General features: G+C 51.7%; 1 protein-coding gene across 1 annotated transcript in view; it reads right to left on the bottom strand.

Annotated features, from left to right (window-relative positions):
* LOC120517025 (CUB and sushi domain-containing protein 1-like) overlaps positions 1-23,683 on the bottom strand; it is a 293,367-nt gene that overhangs the window by 11,885 nt on the left and 257,799 nt on the right. Inside the window, exons 53-65 of the mRNA XM_039739099.1 lie at positions 21,940-22,113; positions 21,520-21,693; positions 20,308-20,496; positions 18,925-19,098; positions 16,891-17,073; positions 15,094-15,270; positions 12,714-12,893; positions 9,587-9,760; positions 7,084-7,257; positions 5,655-5,728; positions 3,540-3,651; positions 2,172-2,351; positions 1,021-1,086 (exon numbers count right to left, since the gene is read on the bottom strand). Coding sequence (XP_039595033.1) covers positions 1,021-1,086; positions 2,172-2,351; positions 3,540-3,651; positions 5,655-5,728; positions 7,084-7,257; positions 9,587-9,760; positions 12,714-12,893; positions 15,094-15,270; positions 16,891-17,073; positions 18,925-19,098; positions 20,308-20,496; positions 21,520-21,693; positions 21,940-22,113 — 2,031 coding nt within the window. The remainder of the gene's footprint in view (positions 1-1,020; positions 1,087-2,171; positions 2,352-3,539; positions 3,652-5,654; positions 5,729-7,083; positions 7,258-9,586; positions 9,761-12,713; positions 12,894-15,093; positions 15,271-16,890; positions 17,074-18,924; positions 19,099-20,307; positions 20,497-21,519; positions 21,694-21,939; positions 22,114-23,683) is intronic.

The following is a 23,683-nucleotide window of genomic DNA, read 5'->3' as shown; positions in this document are numbered from 1 at the left end:
AGGAACACAAAGAAGTCACAGGCAGAGGGGTCCGGTGAATTCAGGGGGTGCAAAGAAACAGCGCATCATTTTTGGTCAAAACCTCTTTGACCGACAAGGCGCCTCGTGCAGGTGGGCCATCGCGGTACAAAATGCCACTCGGCGGTGGCTCTGCTTGGGACGCATGTGTCAGCAGTTAGCAGACTCTTCATGATTGAGTCCATCATCATCATCATCATCGCTGGCACTTCATATGACCTGACCATCGGTGACGCCCCTCAGACACTCACGTGTGCAAAATAAAAAGTGAAATACGCATCTCAATCAGCTCGGGGCACTGCCACTGGGCTGACAGATTAACAGGACTGTTGGCACACGGTGCCCAGCGGTAGAGCCGAGAGCTTCACCCTGCCCTCTGGCTGCTGACCGACTCTTTAAACATTTAAAGTGTAAAGTGACACACAAACGAGCCGGCGATGACATCACTGAGGTGTCACCAACAGAATAAGCTGGCATTCGGCATTCAAACAAGCAGCTTCAGTGCCAGGGAGGCCTACAAGAAGGACGAGCCCACCCCAGTCACACAACCTCCATTCTGGTGTGTCATCCTTCTAGGGATTGCCAGCTGGATGAATGGGCACAAATCCACTGGGCTGGCACCACGCATTCCTCCTTTATGCCCTGTTAGCTGACCTTCTCTCTTTTTTTTAAATCCTGCAAGGCGCTATATTTGATTGACTTGCTCCTTTTATTGAACAACAATCAGAATTTGATCTAAAAATGGAACAAGTTGATTTCCAGTACAAAAATCAAGAAGGTGGCAGAGCCTGAGACAGTACCCGATGCCAGTTACCGAACTCCAGCCTCACATGTCGACTTAAGGGTGCGTGACGTCTGCCTGGCCTCATTTATGCCTCAGAATTGTGTAAACTTTGTCAGCGGTCACATCGTCGGTCACTTTACACGTTTTTATGGTTCCGATGGGGTCCCTTAAAGGGCGGGCACATTTCTAAACAGAAACTTACATAAGCAAGTGCTTACCTCGGAATTTATTCTTCTGGATGTCCACATCATGGCTTTTGGATTTTCCGTTATTTTTTGGCCCAGCTGCCAACAATAAAAAAGAGAAATTGTTATACCGCAGGTGGACAGCAGGGGGAGCCACCAGACCACCACTGCAGGCCTGAATCCCACACTAGGAGTCTCCCAGACCACTCGAGGGCGCCATGCAGAGGGTCTGCCCTTTGCTTTTTTTAACTCTGTCTACAGATGAAGACGAGTTACAAGATTGAGGATGATGAAGAAGACCGCGGTTGTTGGGGGGGCTCATCTGTTTGGAGAACACCAAAGAATCCAAAAGGAAAGAAGCGTTTGAACCCAGGACAGGGCAGGACCCCCAACTGAGAGATTGGAGCAGAAACACGAAGAGCGAGACCCTTGGAGGGCAACGTGGCAGCTTTAGTCTCAGAGGTGGTGAGGGTCCCGGCCTCGAGCTCAGTGCCTGGGTGGATTTTGTTCATTTTGTGTTCTGTTATTTCTCCGCTAGTCTGGTGATGTTGTTCTTTGTTTTACTTTGTTCTTTATTGTTGTATTTTGTATTTCTGTGTTGAGCCTAAGGGGGGGGGGCCCACCTGACGTAATTTACGGGGGGCACCTGAAGCCACGGGCCCCAAGTCCAATTTTCTTCTAAATGAACCTTACACCCCAAACTGGAAGACGTGTCCGGTTGTGAGGTGTTTGGGAAAGGCTCTATATAAACGCAATGGGCTCCTTCAGTCAGTGGGCACACTCACACACTCACTTACACACACACACACTCACACACACACACACACACACACTCACACACTCACTCACACACACACTCACACACACACACACACACACACAGACACACACACACTCACTACACACACACACACACTCACTTACACACACACACACACTCACACACACACACACACACACACTCACACACTCACACTCACACACACACGCACACACACGCACACATGTTCACGCTGCTCTTTGCTTTTTCCTTCATCCCACAAACTGCGGCACGCTTTGCTGAGCCAGTATGACAGATGCCACCCCAGGGGTACAATGTTGGCATTTTCGGATGTGCCATCTGCATTTGTGATGAGCCCGTGAAAGCCACGAAAGCACCTGTGAAGCCTGGTGGTCCTGCTTACCTTGGCATATTGGAGGTTTTCCTGACCATTTGCCATCTGCCTTGCAAGTCCGATGCTCGGATCCCCCAGCAAGAAAATACCCAGGCTGGCAGGCGTAGATCAGAGTGTAGCCTAAAGTGGGCAAATCCAGAGCTTTGACGTCGACGTGCGTGGGGTTCTCCGGCTGTCTGCAGGCGTGAGCTGTAAGAAAACCAAGACAATGAGGCATGGAGGGGACCATCAAGACGTTTCCGTCGTCTAGCAAATGGAACCAAGCGCTTCAGAACAGAACAGGTGGGCACACAATCCCGCAGCACACGTGGTCCTCTGTTGGCTCGAGTCACAAAAGAAAGACCATTAAGGTGACACTGGCACACGGAAAAGGGACAAACCGCACACATGGCAACAAGATGGCAGGAGACCCCTCAAGCTGAGGTGACATCTCCCGAGGGTCCGATTTCACATCACTTTAACTTTAAATGGTCGTGTGATGTCACCGTGGGCGGAGCCTGCTGACTCAGGTGCTCAGGCCCCACCCCCTGCGGACTGGCAGGGTTTCACTTTCACGTTTCTTTCATTTGTTTTTCCACATTTGGACAAACTGTCTTTGAGCGGGCACACTTGTGTCCCTCTGTCACCGAGGTCTCGCACCTCATGAATCTCCTTTCATCTTCCTTTTAATCAAAAGTTGACATTTAATGGCAAGAAAATGAAACTCGGTGGGCCTTACACACCGCAAGACACCTTGGCCTTCAGCTAAAAGGGAGAGGAGCACCACAAACACCCCTGGCACCAAACAACCAAAGCTTCTTTGAAAAAAGATCCAAATATCAGCAGGACACCAAAACGAGGAAACGCAAAAGCAACCGAAGACTAAGAGCGACCTCAAAAAAACAGAAGACGAAAAACGAAAAACGTGCAAAACAACACGCGTGAAGGCCAACGACTCAGCAACAGCACTGAGGACCTCTGGGCCTTCTGTAGGGTGAAGGTGTTGGGGGGCCCGACCCCCCCGGCTCAACGTACAGAACACGAGGAAAACCAGAGAGACGAGCGGCTTAGGACAACAACAGAGAACGGATAAGAAAAGACAAAACGTAGAAGAAGACAACAGAAAACAACAAACAAAATGAATCCAATAATGAATAACAGAAAATACAAAAGAAAAGAACAGAAAAACAAAGCAGGGCGGCGCCCCCCTCAGTCAGACCACCACACTCCCTTTCTTCATATGGTGCCCACCCAGGAAGGCCAGTGTCCCCACTTTTTGAGGGCACTAATCGTGGGACCCCACCCATGGGTGGTGACATGTTGTGTGGTGATCAGGACGTGTAAGTGACATCCTGCGTGTCCCCACTTGTCACCGCCCCCGTCAGGTGGTGCTCTTACAGACGCATTCCGGCTGAACTCCGCTCCAGGTCAGGTTGTGACGGCAGGTGCGCGTCGTCGATCCCAGGATGTGGTAGCTCTTCCTGCACTTAAAGAAAATGGAGCTTCCAATCTGCAAGACAGAGAAAAGCGTAAAGATCAGAGACAGGGGACCACCACAGTGTCCCCCCACACTGTCAGACGTTCTTACCAGCCTGGTCAATGTGGCCATGTGAGTGAGGGTCACTTACTCACCTTCACGGCAGAGACTAGGGCTGGCACCCCATTGAAATGGCTGCTGTCCTAAAAGGCAACAGCTCACCATGGCAGGCCTGGGACCCTGTGCTTGTGCCAGCCAAGCGTGTGCCGTTAAACCCTGCAACAGGCTGTTGTGGAGGACAAAGCTAACTGGCATACGTGCCCCTCTGCAGGCAGCTGAAATGATTTGGGCGCAGTGAGCACCCACTGCCAAAACGAGGGGCATGCTAGGCTAGAAATCATCGGTGACCATAAAACATAAAGCGTGTAGTACAGTCAGCGTCCACTAGGGGGCAATGCGTTTAAAAAGTGTCAGCTCACCCAAACCATATGGCTGCCCAGTTTCAGAGTCGGCAAGGCCAGAAAGTAAAGAGTTTGTGAGGGTGACGGAGGGCGAGGGGGGCACAGGACGTCCCTTTTTTCTATTTATTTTCGTTTATTTTTCTAGACCCCTCCGGATTGTACGTTCAGCTATCTTAGCCGCTCCCGCGCTGTGGGCCACTCATCCAGTCACCTGTGCCACACGTCCGCCGCACGGCCCTCCTACCCCGACCGATGAAAGGCGACACGCACGGCCAGATCATCGTACACATAATTGGCACTCAGATCAAAATGACGCTTCTCAGACACGCAGCAGCCAGCCATCTCATCAAATCAATGCGCCCTGACAGGAAACGACACCCCGGCGACTGCAGAAACGGCCAGCAATCCGAGCGAGAAGTCGACGTGATTTACGTGGCCTGACAGATCACCTGCAGCTCCAGCGCGGCAGCACGGCGACATGTCTGTTCGCATTAAGCGCCTCGTCTCGAGCCCCCTGCAGGGGGACAAGGCCGGCGAGAGACTGCAACACGACGGGAGCGCGCCGCTCGGGCTCGGGAGTACACGCGGTAGTCTGGGGGGTGGGGGGACACACGGAAGTAACGGACTGAGAGGGGGGGGTAGTCGGAGTGGGGGCGCCGGGGTGGGGACACCACAGATTGTCATCAGCCTGAGGGCCCTGTTGACAAAATTCAAACGGTCACATGGCAAGTTGGAATACAGCGGCGGATAGGCTCGTGTGAGGCGCTATATGGAGGATAACTGGACAACCGATATATAAGATAGACAGAGAGATGGAGAGATAGATAAATAGATAGAAAGGTGCTATATAATAGATAAAGAGTGAGTTACATATCCGTCTAACACATAAATGGCATATGAAAGGAAAAAAGATGATAGATACATGGTAAGGGTACCACAAAAGAGAGAGAGTTAGATAGATAGATAGATAGATAGATAGATAGATAGATAGATAGATAGATAGATAGGTGAAAGGTGCTATATAATGATAGATAGATAGATAGATAGATAGATAGATAGATAGATAGATAGATAGGTGAAAGGCGCTATATAATGATAGATAGATAGATAGATAGATAGATAGATAGATAGATAGAAGGCGCTATATAATGATAGATGTTAAATGCACGCTGCAGCGTACAATGAGATGATTGTGACGATACTATAGGACGATTAGTTGTTAAAGGCACTATATACTACATAGGTAGACAGATGTGACAGGCAGTATATAATCCACATAAGTATGAAACACGCTATATAATAAACAGATGTGCAAGGCACTATATAATAAATGACTCCATCTACTGATGGTATGAAGAGTACAATGTGCCTGACGTACAGTCAGATTTATTAGACAGACAGACAGATGGACATACAGTATAAATGTGAAAGGCACTATACTGTATAACAGAAAGTAGAATTCTATTAAGGTGCTTTAGGATGGATGGATGTGAACAACAGATCAATGGATTGACATGAAAGACCACCCAGAGACGTGATCCCCGTCACTCTACTTTCTCGGATGAGACCCCTCACCTCATACCCTTGCGAGCGATTCTGTGATCCGTAGTGTGGAGTTCCAGGGTCAGAGCACATGTTGTAGGCAGGATCTAAGAAAAGAAGATAACGAGAGGACATCATGAATTGTCACAGCAGTCACAGGGCAGCACGCTACACGTTCAGAGGTCACTGCACAAGGCAGGCTGGGGGCATTTGAGTTTGTGCCCACAAGCCCACCCAAATCTCAGCTGCCCGTTGCCCCCGTGTTTCTGAGTGCCTTTTAGAGTGGCATATCGTTGTCTGTCATCATTCATGCAGCCCCCCATTTTCGAGTCTCCTACAACTGTACCCCCCACTTCCTCCCCCACCAGCATATTCCAATATGGTCATTGATATCCATGTGACAGGCCAACTTCAACTTAAAGAGTAAGAAGCAGTCGCGCGGTGGCAGTGGTGGCAAACCAAAGAGATGCTCCTGGCAGCAGAGACCTGAATGCACAGCACAGCTGAGGTGAGTTCAGGTGCTAAAAACAAAGGTGGCCATTTGTCACTTTAGGACAATGAGCTCCTGTGGGAGTCCCAACTCATCATCAGCACTGCGGTGTCGTGGAGTTTGCCATTTTAAGTAAGTGAATGACCAACCAGTGCTCAAGTGCCCTCTTGATGGCAGACTGATGAGAGTTTCCATTTGAAGCACCCAGCGTGGCGCAGTCAGTCTTGATGGGCTGAATGTGCCCTCAGACAGAAGTGCAGGACCCTCAGTCAGCTCAGATGTTCTTCATCATTATTGCTGAAGACTTCTGCTACCTGGCCCTCTCGATGAAGGGGGCCACCCTGAGCTCACGTCTCCTTAGCAGGTTTTCTCGAATTTGAGTCCAGAGTCCTGCTGGGTGGTCCTCTTCGATGGCTTTGAGAAGGTTGGTGGCCTCCTCAGAGGTCACATGTGGGCCTCAATTGAAAACTCACCACCACTACAGAAATGAGCTGAGGGCCCAATGTGGTGTGAACTGCAAATGAGTTCAATTTGGGGTCTGGGACTTTTGGGGGTCTCACAAGCAACAAAATTCAGCCGAGAACAGTGGTGGTCAATGGTCAGCGGTTTGACTGGTCAGCATGGAGCTGCACTGTTTGAGTTAAGTGGGAGGCATTTGGGCCTGGCGTCTTGTCGATGGTGCTGAGAGTGGCATGGGCTTTGACGGGCCTTTGGCACAGGTGGTGGTCACAATGCCCGCCTCTCAGCTTTACTGGTGAGCTAAGAATTTCCATCTAATTCCCACCTGTTTGACTTTTTTCATCACCATTGGTGGGTTTGCATGTGGACTGCAGAGGACCAGGCTATTGCCCCCCTGGCACACACTCACAATGACACCGTCTTCTTTGTAAAAGTGCTGCCCATGTTGGCTAACTGATCTAATAAAGTACAAGAGTTCAAAGCATGCCAGTCAAATAAAAAGAGCACCCTTACCAACACAGGTGGGCTGGACTCCACTCCACATTCCATCAGACTGGCAGGCCCTCCTGGAGGAGCCCACCAAGACAAACGGGGATCGGCAGCGGAAGGACACCTCAGACCTGTAGGTGAAGGCCTTGCCATCCAGATAGCCCTCGGCCGGCATGCCAGGGTCTCCACACAGGATTGCTGTTGACAGACAGAAGCCATGAAAATCAGTTAGTGGCTGTTCAGGTGGCAAGGGAGGCATCAGAGGGCGCAGGTAACTGAGGGCACCATCCACCTCTGGGACTTCCATGGCCTGAAGGGTAACTTTGTGTGTTTGGCTTTTCTTTCATTTTCTGTGCGTTCTGACCGTGCAAACACGACGCCAACGTGAAAAGGGGCAGGTGAGCAACCAAAGCCGAGGGGTCAGCGGGCAGCTTAGAGACCCCAAAGGCTGATCGGAAGCCAAAAGCTTTTATGGGGTGACATCTGACATCGAACGAAACACAAGAAAAGTTAACTTCTCTCCTAATTTGGGAGGTTCTGCCCACTTCCTTCTCGACTTGGACTTCCATTTCAGGTTTGGTTTGGGCGCTTGTTGCACCCCTCCCCCGATGCCAAGTTTTTCGAGACCCCCATTAGATATGACCTCCTCGTTTGCTTGTTTGCCCCACTATTGGGTTTTCTCAGGTGTAGGACTCGTGTCTGCTGGAGTTCAGTGGCGCCATCTTGTGTTTCAGAGGTCACTGCCATTTGGTGTTCCCTTGGCGCTGCAGGTGAGCTGAGGTGTGGCGCTGAGGTGGCACTACTGCATCATCAAGGCCAGTGTCGTGCACCTTGTGGCTGCTCAAGGACTGTGAAGGTCTGACAGGCTTCTCTTGTTTTGTCTCTTTTTGATTTGCCTCCCTCTATGAACGAGGCCTTGGTGCTTTGGGCATCTGGTGACAAACGTTACTCAGAGGGGCACCGAGTCTTGGCGTGTTTGTGAGGGTCTGCCCGTCCCCTGTGAGCAGAACCGGAGCCTGGAGCAGAGATGTTCATGTGGACACTCCCATGCTGATACACACACACACACACGCTGACACGCACACTGACACACACACACACACACACCCTGACACACTCACGCTGACACACTCACGCTGACACACACACACACACACACACACTCACCCCTCAGTTCTGCTCCAGAATGCTTTGTGTTCGCCTCCCTTTTTTGATCTCAGTGTTATTTTCCATATTTTTCGCTCCTCTCCATGACATCCGCTATTCTGTGACGGTTTTCGAAGTGGGCCTCGGTTCTTTGTGTGGGTGGAGCCCCGATGCCATCCCTGCTGACTCCGCCCCCTGGCTATTCCTGGTGTCTGAAGTCGGCCGAGGAGGCTCCGGAGCAGCGCTGGAGTTCACTAAGCGCTCTCATTACTCTTCAGATTTACTCGCTTTTGTGAAATTCTTTCCCGTCTTTCCTTGGATTCTGCCCACAGATTGGGTATCGGGACTCCGTTGCCGTGGATCGACTCTTTGGCAGCTCCTTTATGTCTCATTCTTGTGTTTCCTGTTTTGTTTGGTTTTTTTTTTTTTGTTTTTTTTTTGATAAAGATCTTTTGTAGCCCTTTTGTTTTCAAGGAAGGGGTTTACGGTCATCCTCCCCCTTGTGTAGCTTTCTGGTAGAATTGTGGGCATTTTCTGTTGTTTGCCAGCTCCCCGCTCGAGCTGAGGTCCACATCTTCTGAACTGGTGAGTCAAGTCCTCTCCTGCTTTTCATTTTGGGAACTGATCTGAAATACCTGGATGTTGACTGTACCACAGTGCCATGGTTTATAGTGGCATAGATTGGCATGCCACGAGACACCCCAAACACACTGGTCATGTGCCCAGCAATGGCTGTGGTAACCAAAACCATGTCAGCTAGACTAACAATAGTCGGGGTGGTCCTGAACATGGTCACAGGGGTCTACTGGGGTCCATCCCAACTGGCATAAAATGACCACAAAATCACTCAGGAAACTCATGACATCCTGGAATGCAAAAGTGCCGCCATCTTTTGTGGCACTGGTATGACCAGCCAGCACTTCGGTGTCCTTTCAGCGTAGTTGGCAGGATTCTTCTGGGCGCTCCTGTTGTGTTCTGCCCTCACACTTCATGTGTGTTTACATCGACTCTCATTTGTGTTGTTATGACGGCAAGACTGTGCCCCCGCTGCCCCTGCTGCCACTTTGGGGGCATCTTAGCTGTGGCTTGATAGTCCACGTCTGTGCCTCTGTCATGTGACTCTCACCACTGACGTGTGAAGAGATGGCGGTGCAGCCCCTGGCACTTTCTGGACAAGTCCTGGCTGACCCAACTCACTTATTGATTGATTGATTGATTGATTGATTGATTGATTTTGGCGAGTTTGTTTTCTGAATTCTGCTCAGATTGTTTGCTAATCTTGTCAGCTTTGCTGGGTTTGACAGGTGGGTCTGCATGTTGATGGGAAGTCACTGGGGTCCCCCACCTGCCCTGATTACCCCACTGATTGACGGTGACTTACGTAGACACTGCGGCAGCTCCCCCCTCCATACGCCGTGGCCTTCGCAGGTGAGCACGGCGGGCACCGAGATCTGGTAGCCCTCATAGCAGCTGTAGCTGATGCTGGAGCCCCACTGATAGTCCGACCCCTGCAGTCTTCCGTTCAGCACCATGGGTGGGGGTCCGCACGTGATGGCTTAAAAGGAAGGGACAAAAAAAAAAAAAAAAGCATTCAGGTGACAATCCCACAACATATTCACATTCAAGCTTCTCATCACAAAGGGACTTCAACTCCCAGCATGCAGAGGGATCAGCAGACCCCGGAGATGAGCGCCAGGATTTGGGCAGGACGCCGGGGACTCAGCCCAGGGATCTTATTTAGTTTTACTAACAGCTCTGCGTTCTCGACCGCTCATCGTAGGATTTGGGCTCTTCGTCAGGTTGATTTGTGTCACCACTGGACATTCTGCTAGCGTGTCATTTTCTGTTTTTTATCGCTGAAGCCCTCAGAATGGAGTGTCCCCAAGCTCTGGTCCAGTTAAACTCCGTCCACACCGTGACATGATTGGGACCCGCCCACCCATTCAAATGGGACCTGCAAGTCAGAGGTCACACAGATAGGGCACGTCGATGGCGTCCTCCTGTCATCACATGTGACCCAGCACAGGTCAATGTGCTTGTCCTCACACTTGACATTGGGGCCACTTTGACGAGTGACAACAAATATAATGCACAATTCATCCAAAAAAAGGGACAATGGCTGCAGTGACAGGACAGTGACAGGGCGCATTGGATTATCTCAAACATGGCAGCGACCACAACCTGGCAGGGGAGACCAACAAGGGTGCTGGGGGCTTGAAATCCCAGGTGAGACGCTGCTGGCCCACCAAACCCGCTACTATGACCGACTAATGAACCCCCCTGTCTCTTCTTTGTCACCAGAGTGACAGGCCCTCTCTTCTCTCATACTCACATGTGCCACGCCTGCTGTGCCCACTGCACTCCGTGAACTTCTCTCTCTCTGCCAAGGGCACCTCCCTTCATGTGCCTTCTGCCCACCGGCCCACCCCGCACTCTCGCTATCCTCCTACTTTTTGCCCCCCTCCTCATCTCTGCCCTCCAGAGCAGACCGCACTGCTTCATTTGCATAGCCCGCTGCTCATTTGCATAGCCCGCTCGTTGCCATTTGTTTCATTATTTCACCGTAGGAGAATCTCGAAGAGAGAATCAAATCTTTGGTGACTTCAATTAAATGTAAATCTGCAACAAAAGTCCCTTCAGGGCGTCCTTGGGGCTCATCAGATTGGGCGTGAAATGCGCATCCATTACAAGAGCGTGTGCCCATGCGGACTGTGCCAGGGACGAACACAGTTTGTATGGCGCGCACCAATTGGGCCGATCGAGTCTACGTCTGTGTCGCCGCATACCAGGCATTTAAACGCATCGCCTCACGTCTCGGTCTTCTCACCGTAAATACCGTTTCACGCCCGCCGCTGTCTCGACTCCTCTAAGGGGTCAATGCTTGGAAACGGTGCCCGTGTGACCGCCTGTGGCGAGACAAGCATTTACACACACGCTCAGCTCAGTCGCTTGCCCTCTCAGGTTCACGTCGTTGTGCCCGCCGTTTTGGGGGCGGCTGGTGTCTCTGAACTGTCACCCCTCTATGTCTGTAAACTCAACTGGCAACATGTGTGACAAAGCTCAGCTGGCGTGACTTGGCTTTCTGCTCTCCGTTTGGGGAGATTCTGTGTGCCCACCCAGTGGCACCTGTGCCACCTGTGCACTTCTTAAAGATGCAGCAATTTCAGACACATTGTCATGTAGCGGGATTGCTGATTTAACGCCAGTGTGGTCCCACTTTAAAGATGTGGTCCCGCTGTCCTGTTTTATCACCTGTTGTGGCCTGTAGGGGGCGTCACTGAGCCCAAAGCGCCAGCCACCACTACACAGAGTCCCGGGTTCAGATGAGCGCTTTATGCACACAGACGCACCTGCTTAGGGGTCTCTTGTACTTGGTGGGGCACAAGCGTCCCGTCCTGTTGTCCTCTCCGACTCCGAATCCCCCAAGGGCACCGACCACAGCCAAGCCATTGTGTCCAGAAAGCACTTCTGGGTCAGGCAGAACCACCCTGGAACAGCCCAAGGGTGGCACCTACTGAACCCAGCAGGGCATCGCTACAGAACTGCAATTTCCCATGCTGCCCTGCAGGTGTCCAGACAGGGGGGTGCTGCCACCTAAGCTTGGGAAGTTGGGAAGTAACCACCCGCAGTCTATCCCTTCTTCTAACCTCCCAGCCACAATGCCAGTCCTAGCACACCCTCCATGCCAGTCTCCAGGCTGAGGTAGGGAGTGCCATGCCTCTCCTCATTACCATCCTTTACATTAGCCTCCCGTCCAGAAGGGGGAATGGCATGCATTCCAGCCGGGATGCCAGTCAATCCATGACACTCTGTGTCATGCAGCAGCACTTCATGGGCACTTCAAGGAAGTCTTTACTTTGCTGTGATGCCCACCTAAGTCACAGTGTGCACTTAATAAAATCACCAAGTCACCTTTCTTAGAGCGCGTTTGACAAAGCGGATGCCTGATGAGGTTGGCATCAGAACGCCACGTGTTGTGTTTGAAGTGAAGTCCACAGAGCAGGCCTGCCATCAAAGTGTTGTGTCCTGATCATCAATTAACTGTCCCTGTGCCACCAACAGCCTCGTCACGGTAAGCTGCAGCACCTCACAGAAGTCACGAGGGTCCCTCCTGAAGGTCACAAGGGTACGTGTGGGGACAGCCCCTCACATCCCTCCTGAGCCCCTCATGTCTGCTGCCCGAGTTAAACTGGCGAGGCTGATGTCACATTACACCTTAAGCAGTGGCACAGCAACTGTCCACCAATGGCGGTGCCCATAAACCAAACAAGATGGCACCAGCTGGAGAACACGAGTCACTTCAGCACCATTAGGAATGCCAATGTAAATTTGAACCAATGGACTCATAGCGGAATCGCCACACGTAAGCTGCCCATTAAAAACAAACACATGCCCTTGTGTGCCAAGCGGGGGTCCTGACTGCTGAGGCACCCATGAAAGGCCTGTTAGTCATTCTCCCACCGAGTTGCAGCTTTTCATTTTTCCGCCATGCCGCCACTGGTGCCCACCTTTGCAGACGGGCTTGGTCTGGTTCCAGGTTCCATCTTTCGTGCACAGTAAAGCGAAGGAGGCAGGGGGTTCCATGCTGTAGCCGGGGTTACACTGGTAAAGGACCGTCTTGTTAAACGCAAAGTTGCTTCCCATCTGCACTCCATTGGCAATCATGCCAGGGTCTCCACAACTGATCACTGGTAGAGAAATGAGAGAGGAAGACATCAGAATGTGGAAGGCATGAGAGATGAGCAGAGAAAGACAAGTGAGGAAGGACCAATGGAGAAGCACAGAGCGGCACGATGCCCGGCTTGGCTCTCACTACACTTACCAGGAGCAGATGGCCGTGAACCCGCTTACCACTTCCTTCAGCGCTCCTCCAGCTGCCTTGGAGACCCTTCACCCTGGTGCTCCTGGTGCTAACCGGCCATCTATACCAGACTGCCGCTCTTACTTGTGAATTATTACAAGAACAAGAAAATACGAACAGATAACTCCAGTCCTCACGTCCTCACCCTCGCTCCCGGGTAAGTTTAGGGCAGACTTCAAAATCCGGCTTACTTATTATCCGGACTTACAAATCTGATCTCAAGATGGCGGTCTGCTTAGGATTCCAAGGATTAATAAAATAACAGGGGGAGCTCGAGCCTTTAGTTCCAGGACCCCTAAACTGTGGAGGTGCCCCTTCGGTCTCAGCTTTAGAGGGCTCGCCACTTCAGTGTAGCTCACCCTGACTAGAGCTGCTGATTAGCTGTGCAGGCTGCACCTCTGCTGTTAGTCCTCAGCACTAACTCTCTCTCTCGCCCTCTCTCTCTCGGTGCCACTGCCCTACTGCCAGGTTGTCTGCCACCTCTGATAGAGGAGCACTGGAATCATCGGGTAGGTGGGTCCTGTCATCGGATTGGCCGGCCCAGTGCTGACCCAGCTGTGGAATGGCCAATGAGGGAGGCGGCTTGCTGGGCTCATATGTGACATCATCTACTCGCGCTGTTACTGTCGTACCCCTGAGGTGGCCGTGACAGACTGGCCCTCTAGATCTGTGACGAGGGTCACTGGGGGGACTTCATCTCTTCTGTGTGTTGTGTTATACCCCACTTTGTGACACCCACTGCACGCCTGACCTACCTGGGAGGGGGTCTCTCTCTCTGAATTGGCTTTCCCGAGATTTCTTCCATTTTATTTCCCTATGGGGGGGCTTCTTAGGGAGTCAAGGCTGGGGGGCTCTCAAGAAACAGGGCCTCTTAAAGCCCATTGCAGCCCTCCTTGTGTGATTTTATAAATTGTTGTTGTTGTAGTTTATTAGGGGTCCGTGCCCCCCGTGCTTCAACATTCCTTCTCACAGCCAGGAGGCACCTGTGGAAGGTCAGCCTGAAGGCCGCACACTCACAATTGTGAGGTTGGAGTGCTGGATGGACAAAGGGAGATGGATGTCTAAGGTCAGATGTCCCCCCCGAATGACAGCTGGTGGAGGGGCTCTGATTGGATACCAGCTTTAGTTCGTCTTCCTCAGGGGCCGCTGCTGAGAGTGGGCTCCCCTGTTGACCAGCAGCCCCTTCACAGGAGGAGGAGGAGGGCAATGATGCCCACCAGGAAGGAGTGGGGTTCTGAAGGAGGGTTTGTGAGAACATCTTTAGTTGAACCCGAGACTGGCATTGGTCCGGTCGTGCCAGGGCTTTGGAGCTCTGCTACGCCCCCTACAGGCCCAAAGAGCAGTAACTAACACTTGCACTAAGGGGGCTTTGATCAAATAGCTCAGATTTGATTTTTGAAGTGTCACCTCCCAGAACTGAGCTGCTCAGCAGTCACCTCTGTGTCACGATGACGGTGACTCCCAGCAAAAACTAAATGGCAATGAAAGAACTGAACGATCATTTCTAACCACAATGAAAAGAATTCTGAAAATGAATACAAATGCAAAAGTCTGAATGAGCATCTCGAAATGACCGTTAAGAAAACGAACCGGGCAGAGCGCGCTGCTTGGGGTGCTGACATCAGGAGTCACATGACCCGTAAAGGAGCTGGGCACAGACACACAGAATCCAACAGAAATACTCAAAATGGAGTCACGAACACGCAGACATTGCACAACAAGTCCAGATATGGCACCATTTACAGCTCTCCACGTGTAACCCATGCCACCCAAAGGGGGTGCTCCTCCACTGCTGTGCAGCCACACACCTTTCGGAGGGTGCCACGCAGTGCCAGTCAAACTGCCCTCCCCTGCATGAATAGACTCCGCCCAGCAGTTAAACTAATGAGAGGGGACATTGACCCTAGGGTGGTACCTCCTTGAGTGGGGCCTTGTAAGGGTGCCACACATCATCTACCTGAAAGCACACAATGCCCCTCAGTGTCGGACGTGCCAGTGGGCTGAGGTCACGTGACCTCTTCTCTCACCTGAGCAGTCCGGCGTGCTGCCAGTCCAAGTGCCATTGGCCGTACAGTGTCGAGTGGTCAGCCCAGATGTTTTGTAGCCTTCCCAGCAGGTGTAGGTGACAGAATTGGAGAAGAGGATGCCATCGCTGTAGGTGATCTTGCCATAGGCTGGAGTGCCAGGGTTTCCGCAGGACACGGCTGAGAAGATAAAAGACACAAGAGACACAGACGCTGGGAGAGAAAGCCCACCCAATGGAACCATGGCACGTGGTGGGCACCGAGGCCCATGGGCTCAGATTTAAGGAGGAGTTTTCACATCCCAGTCAGACCAGGCAATGGATCTCGTAAAATCGGCCCCCTGGCATTCACTTTCCCTGAGCAGCCGTCCTCACCCAATGAGTGTGTGTGTCGAGCCTGAGTGTGAGGTGAGGACACCTGGCGCTGTGTGCCCTTTGTGTTATTGTGACCCCATCTTTAATAAGCCCCCTCTTCATATCCCACCGCCGGGCTGGGCAGAGTGTGGCATCGTCACCCTTGGTGATCTGCTTGACGAGCGTTTCGGTCGCTGAGGTCCACGTTCTCAGGTCTCGCCCTCTTCCTGTGTCTCCTCCTCTCATCTTCTGGCCTTTTTAAGAACATCACCCCCTTCGGCGCAACGACCTTCTTCTGAAGCCCCCCGCTGTGTTTTCTCACGTGTGCTCAGGAAGTCCTCACCTTTCAGCCGTTTCTCCTCTCCTCTCCCTTTGCTCCTCAGGTTCTCCTCCTGTGGATCTTTCTGCTCTGTTTGGGTGGTCCCATCTTTTAAGTAGCAGACCTCCTGATTCTCCGTCCTTCACACTCCTGCACATCCTCCTTCTACTGCCTTGTGTGTCTGCAGCTTAAATATTTCCAAGTGGCAGCCGTGCTGCCCAGCACATTGGCACCGTCTCTTCCTCACCCTCCGGATGTGCGTCCCCCAGGACCCTCATTTGCTGTTTCCCGTTCACAGCCCCTGGCTGTCATGTGTCACTCACGCTTGACGTCTCTTTTGTTCATTCGTGATCCTTTGGTTTATGTTGATTTTGTGCCCCGTTGCCTATTTTTGTTTTTGTCTTTGTATGCAGGTGCCACCCGCTGCACTCCAGGTGGCTTGGTGTGTGGTGGGCACTATGAGCGCGTGCACCCAGCAATATGTAAGCTGCCTTTGTTATGGTCCGTGTGTTTTTGTGGGTGGGGCCACCTGTCAATCACCACCAGGGACCCGCCTTCAAAATCTACAGTAGAGGGTCTCGCACAAGTCCTGCTCAAGTCCGTTATTATTTGTGTTTTGCTGCCCCTTTTGTGTATTTTGACCCCCATGCTGTTTCCTCGACCCCTCTGTTTGGATTCTGCACTGGGATTTTGTATGACTGGCACTTTTTTTTGTCCCAGGCATCTCCATTGTGCCTTTGTGCTCCACGGGGTGCCCTTTCTGTGAAGAGTGAACCTTGGCCTCATGGGGGTGTCCCCCTTTAGTGGGCATTATTGTAAGTATTGGGCACTGCATGTATGGACCCCTTGGGGCTCCTAGATTGCTTTGGATTTGGCTCCTGGACCCCCTGCTGTCTCCCTGTCCCTGTGACTAAAGCCGGTTGTCACCAGGAAGGACATCTGGCCAGCAGAGAGAGACGGTGGCCTTAATCGTTAATCATCACCCCTAAGACATTCATCGATTTGGCCCTTTAAACCAGGATGCCTTTGGACGCTGTGGGCCGGGGGTCCCAGCTCTGCCCCTCTGCCACATGTAATCTTGTAACCTTCATATTGTACTTTGGTGGTCTCAGTCCCCTTCATGCTTACCTTCACACACTGGTGGAATCCCACTCCACGAGCCGTTCAGCAGGCAGGTCCTCTCCATGGACCCTTTCAAAACGTAGCCCGCCTCACAGGAGAACCGCACGAGGCTTTTGGAGCGAAACTCGTCTCCAAGTCGGGATCCGTGCGCTGGGATTCCGGGGTCACTGCACAGGCCGGCGCTGCCCCCTGTTGGTGAGATAAGCACACTGGCATTGAGCTGGCATTACCCTTGAGTCTTGTCATTCCCATATCCCTCCCCCCCCCCTTATATTTAGGGCTTCCCAAAGTCCCCACAATGCATGTTTTACAGGTTTATGGAGTGTTTGCAGTTTTGAGGGGGCACACAGTGGGGGGTGCTGGGTGCTGGATGGTGGGGCTGTTGGTGTTTCACCCGTGTGTGATCGTCATGCTACAGGGGGTCCCGAGATGAGCCGAACCTCCACAGTTTAACCAAAGGCAGACTAAGAGGCGACCGGACTGAAGCTTTTGAAGTTAGGGGGGTACCAGTAGAGGGGACGCCATGTGGTACTGGGATGGAGGTCATGCTGACGTGGCAGGACACGCTCGGGTGGCCTCATCTGAAGAAGTGCGTGTGGATGTCACCTCCATTGTAGCAGCCAACTAAGGAGGACCAGGCAGAGTAGGAGGGCAGCCAACTGACCAATGAAGGAGCGCGAAGGGCGGGGCCTCAGCAGCATCTCAGCAGACGTCCGTTTTCTGGAGGCATTTAGGAACATCTGAGCAAAGCTTGCATGTGTTTGATTGACATGATGACCAGACATGTGGATTAGGAGACTCGAGTCACGTGAAGGTTCTCTCTATGGACAGTTTCTTGCTGTTGTCCAGCAGCAGTCAGCCTGGGGTCCCATTCTTAGCTTTGTTCTCATCACTACATCACTACAAACATCATGGGATAGAAAAATAAAGACCATTTGGGGTGGGGTTTGCCATTCAAGTCTGATCTGCTGAGGGTGATCCGAGTCTTCTACAGTCGGGTCGAGGGGCAGCAGTCTAAGCTAAGACGTCTCCCCACCTCCTCCTCGGACCCCTCCAGAGCAGCCAGGCAGGAGATGTCACCTCTCCAGCATGTTCTGGGTCTGCCCCAAGGTCTCCTCCAGGTTGCACTTCAGCGGCCCCCCCATCTTGACTGTGAGCTCCTCACCCTGATCCCAGACCCCCTGCCAAGGACTTCTGCTCCCAGATCACAGGGTAGGAATGTAAATCAAGAGCTGGGACTCGCCACTTGGACCTCTCTTGACCACGACTGACCGGTCAGGACTGTGGACGCTGCTTTGCTTTCTTCTCTCTCTCTCCCTCCATTCCTTCCCTACTCATTACGATATTTGAGCTCCAATTGCACCCCCAGCCAGGAGGGGGCGCTCCACCCACCCTCTTCCAGCTGAAACCCACAACCCCAGTCTTGGAGGTGCTGACCCTCAGCCTTACCATCTCATGGCTCGGCCACAACCACCCCAATGGGACCACCGAGGCCACCAAACCAGAGCCCCTCAGAAACCCAAATAATGCGTAGGATCGGTGACAGAGGGCAGCCATGGGGAGGTCCCACCGGGGACACGTCTGAGTTACTGCCATATAGGAAAACACCATGGGGGGTTTGGGGGGTTCATGAACAAGCTGCGGAGCTTCAGATAAGTGGAGATGACAGAACTGGCTGGCATTGGGGGGTCGTCTGGTGATTTGGTTTTTCATGTCGTTTAGCAGACCCCAGCTTGGGTGACCCTTGAAGGGAATGTCCGCTCGTCTTTGAAACTGTTGTCACAACATTAGGAGGACCACGTGGAGGGGGAGTCACAATGATGGCACCTTCCTTTTTTCTTATTACATTTTTCAATTTATGCAACTCAGAGCTGGTGATGATGATGATGATGATGATGATGATGATGATGAAGCTAATGAAGCTGATGACTAACCAAGTGCTGTGAGGTTTTGATGACAATGATACACTCATTAATATGACAGTGACAGTTCGGTAGAAGACCCCGGGCACCAGGAGGACCATGATGTCACCAAACCCACCTGAGCATTCGGGCAGAGAGCCGCTCCATCGGCCGTCTTCTTGGCAGGTCCGCGTGGCATTGCCAAGAAGAATTCTGCCTCCACTGCAGGAAAAGTGGACCAGGGTGGCGTAGGTGAATTTACTGCCAGTCAGGATGGCGTTCTGGGGCGTCCCGGGATGACCACAAGAAATAGCTGGAAAGAAAAAGATAAGACAATGGAGGGCAGAAAGAGCAATCAGGGATGCCAGGTCACTAATTTCCGCATCTAAACGTGCCAGGCTGGGCACTCGGGGCATCACACAGAGCCTCACATCCTTCATGAGGTGTCCTGGGAATTCACGAGATAAAGAAAGGGAAAGCAGCTTATGGAGTCTGTGAGTGGCAGGAGGACAAGCACAGGGGTCCCAGCGGAGGTCTAAAACCCCCTCCTGAATGTCAAGGAAAGCCTGGGGATGCGTCCCACCTTGGTGACACCGTCAGAGAAGACAACACAGTGGGTGGCACCGCCGCATTTAACGCAAGTTGGCGAACACGTAAATGATGAGAGCCTCTGCCTTCACTGCTTCGGCTTTCATCGTCCTCTTCCTCACCTTGTCAGTTTTGTTTTTTGGTTTGATGGCCTTTTGTTCTTTTCTTTTGTTCTATTTATTTATTTATTTATTGTTTTCCTTTTCTTTCAGTATTTCATTATCTTGCATTTGAATTGCTGATTACTTGGAATTTCTGTGTCTTATGGACCTTTGTATTGTCAAACGCGGGCGCTTTTCCGATGAGGCAGGCGATACCAGTCCATGTCCGGAGGGGGCGCTGCCCATAATTCCACCTTCTTCTTCTTCAGTTGTGAGTCACCGACTCCGCCTCCACTGCATAGCCCCTCCCCTTCCCACCGGCACCGGCGTTCAGTCTCGGCCCGACTCCTCCACTCGCCGACTGTTTGGTGCACTCTGGTGGTCCCGACCTTTCTCTGGTTAGTAAGGAGGGGAGTCCTGCAGGCCAGGAGCTTGGCGTTGTGGGGGTCCTTTCTGACTACGTCCCCACATTTCATTTCTCGGTTTATGACAGCAGGGTGACATCGAGGAGCGGGAGCCACCTGCCACTTGTGTCATCCCACATTTCATCGCTCACGTTCGTTCCAAATTCCTACTAATGGAGACCTCGATGATTTACTCAGAGTTTGTTTGTTCGTAGCTTGACTTCCCATAAATTAGCTGGACTGGATGTGCCCACCCGTCCCCTTTGAAAGTGTTGCTAGGAGTTTAGGCCTTAGGCCTTCTTTGAGGTTTTAGGACCCCGCTGTCGAACCCTCGCCTCCCGCCGCCCCCACAGCTCACTCGTCATTCGCTTTGATTTTCACGGCACAACACCAGACCTGAAGGTGGACGTCGCCCGACTGCGGACTTACGAAGGCACTTTGGCAGCGAGCGGTCCCAGAAGCCGTTGGCCTGGCACGTCAGCACCGGTGAGCCGAGCAGGTAGAAGCCGCGCTTGCAGTGGTACGTCACGCTGACCCTGTAGTTGAAGCTCTCCGGGTAGTTCTGCTGGCCGTGCCGGATGGCGTTTTCCACAAACCCGGGGTCCGAGCAGTTGACCACTGCAAAAGAGCAGAAAGACAAGCGAGTGAAGCAATGGTGCCAGTCCTGGCCAGTCGGCATCGCAGGTGGCACCTGTCACATCCCCAGGCAGGTCACCAGGGCTGAGGTGCCTCCCAAATGACAGCACAAGGGGGAAACCTGACCCAGGGTCCAAGTCACCGAGATACACAAGCCCCCCTGCCGTTACACTAGTCCTGGAGGTCACTTTGAAAGGCGCTATATATCTGAAGCTGAACACAAGGATGCCCACCACAGATCCCCAAGAATCACAAAATCAGAGGGACATGGAGGGTCACCCCAGTCACAGAAAGAGAAGGGAAAGAGTGAAGCCATCGAGAAAGTGTCCCCATCATACTGTATGTGCCCAAACCCAATTACTGCCAAGGGGACCAAAAGAAGTAAAAAGACCCAAGCAGGCAACGGGCAGAAGAGCCAACCCAGTGAGTGACCCAAGTGCTGCCCTCCCAGAGCGGCCTGCCCCTCACCTCGAGTCTCCCTTCCTCTTCCTCTTCCTCCTGCCCACACTTCACAGTCAATAATGGATGAACTGAAGGGGCCTTTAAGACCCCGGTCAGTGACCTTTTTCCCAAGACAACCTAATTGGCATCTCCACCCTCCTAGCACTCCAGCTATCCTGGGTGCCACCATCCTAGTGTAGTGGGCAGGCAAGGCACCATACATAAGATGAAGGGTTTGCCATCCACCGACCCCCAAATGTCCTTCCTCCACTGCCCCTGCAGTATTTTTAGTGGGGGTTACTTTTGCCCACCTCACTATTAACCCGTCCAGTACAGGCTGCGAGGGCAGTGCACCCCCGGTGCCATATGAGGACCACCACAGCACACCAGCACCTGACGGCCCGACTCCTGTCCTGCCCTGACTGCCCACAGATGACCTTTGAAGTCTCGATGGTCCCCTGAGGTGACCCCATGGCAGCTCATCCGGGCTTTGAGGATCGAGGGATGGTCACTTCTCTGGTGGACAGCAGGGACATCAAGGTGGCGCCCCTTGTGACATCTCACCTCGGCAGGCTGGCAGCGGGTTGCTCCACTGTCCACTGGCTCTGCACTGGGCTCTCACTGCGCCATGTAACACGTAGCCCGTGCTGCACGTGAAGTTCACGATGTCATTCAGGTTGAACTCACTGCCGTTGGTCTTGCCATGCGCTGGATTGCCAGGGTGACCACAGGTTATGGCTGCAAGGAGAAGGTGCCAAGCATTAGGGGCAGAGCAGCAGAGACCATCAAGAAAAATGCAGAATGATCAAAGCAGCTGCACTCACGAACATGGCAGGCCTCACAGTGCCCCTTGGGTGGGTATCTGCCAGAGAGCTAAACACCTCCAGTGCATTTAGAGGTGGCAACCACAACAAAATGACCACCAGTGGCACAAGACTTGATGCCAGCTAAGATAACAAAACAAAAAGGAGAGGGAATACTCACGGACGCAGACCGGTGCCTGGCCCGACCACCGGTGGTCCTGTTGACAGATGCGAACCGAGGTGCCCACCAGCCTGAAGCCCAGGTTACACTGATAGACCACCGTGTCACGGTAGCTGAATCCGTCACCGCTGATGTGGCCATTGAGAATTGGGTCAGGAGAGCCACAGTGACCTGCTGCAAGGAGACGACAGGAAGCCATTAGAGAGGGCATCGGGGATGCCAGCGGGCATCGGGGACAGGCAACAGTGATGTGCTCTCGGTCTGCCAATTGAGTAGGCAGCACCTCTCAAATCTGCCTGTTTAAGAGCGCCATCTGCTTCTGTCTGTTTATGATATTGTGACACCCACTTCCATTTACATCTGTCCAGTACTATATAGCGCCTTTCATGTCTATCAGTCATATTACAGTGAGCGTTCATCTTTAACAACCGTCTACCTGTTTATCTGTTATATAGCGCCTTGCACATCCACAACGTGACACCAAATCATGTATTGTATAGCGCCTTTCACGTTTGTCTACTTAATCATGTATTGTATAGCGCCTTTCACGTCTACAGCATCGAACGTATTCTAGTGACCTTCTGTCTGTGGGACCCTGAAACACCTCACTGCTTATTTATCTCTCAGGTCAAGTCTTTCGTATGTGTGTACTGGCAGACCTCGTGTGCTTCGCTGCAGTCGCTGTAGTTGGAATAATTATGTATCTACATGTGACTTCTTTATATGCAACAGGTGACATTTTTGGTTTGTCCTAAACACTAAGAAACACTAAAGGAAAAAATAACATTCAGTAAGTACTGCGTCAAGTAAACGGTAAATCAGTAAAGGAGAGAGGACTGAACGCTGAGGAAAAAGAACGGCAAGACCGCCAGCTGCGGAGCTCAGCTCGGAGTGAAATGACGTGAATGGGAGGGGAGATGACCACGTGACTCCCCACCCACCTTAACGCTCCATCCCTCCACAAACACAACTCTCCTTTATATGTATAGATATAGCGCCTTACGCTATCTGATCAAAGCATCTGTCACATAGTGCAGTTCACATCTGTTTATTATATAGCGCCTTTCACTTCTATCTCTCTGTCTATTAAATGGCATTCTATCTATCTATCTATCTATCTATCTATCTATCTATCTATCTATCTATCTATCTATCATATAGTGCCTTTCACTTCTATCTCTCTGTCTATTAAATGGCATTCTATCTATCTATCTATTATATAGCGCCTTTCATCTATCTATCTATCTATCTATCTATCTATCTATCTATCTATCTATCTATCTATCTATCTATCATATAGTGCCTTTCATGTCTATCTATCTATCTATCATATAGTGCCTTTCACTTCTATCTGTCTATTAAATGGCATTCTATCTATCTATCTATCTATCTATCTATCTATCTATCTATCTATCATATAGTGCCTTTCATGTCTGTCTATCTGTCTATCTATCTATCAATCTATGAATGAATGAATGAATCAGTGGACGAATTAATGAAGACATGAATGTGGAGGACAGATGAATGAATAAAAGAACAAAGGACTGAAGAAGTGACATCAATGAGTCACCGACAGAAGCCAGCGGATGAGTGGAAGGCTCCGTGATGGAAGTCCGGCCAGTGATTTTCCTCAGCCGCTCCTCTTCAGATTGCTGACCTGAACGCCACTTCTGGGCAGGCGTTTGTCTGATCTCCCTGTTTGTAGCGCCTTTCACGTCCTTCTATCAGAGTGCGGGTGACGAGT

This window comes from Polypterus senegalus, chromosome 16, assembly GCF_016835505.1.
Source record: "Polypterus senegalus isolate Bchr_013 chromosome 16, ASM1683550v1, whole genome shotgun sequence".
NCBI classification, from domain to species: domain Eukaryota; kingdom Metazoa; phylum Chordata; class Cladistia; order Polypteriformes; family Polypteridae; genus Polypterus; species Polypterus senegalus.
Note: the sequence above shows the minus strand (reverse complement) of the source record. Positions and strands in the feature narration are given on the sequence as shown.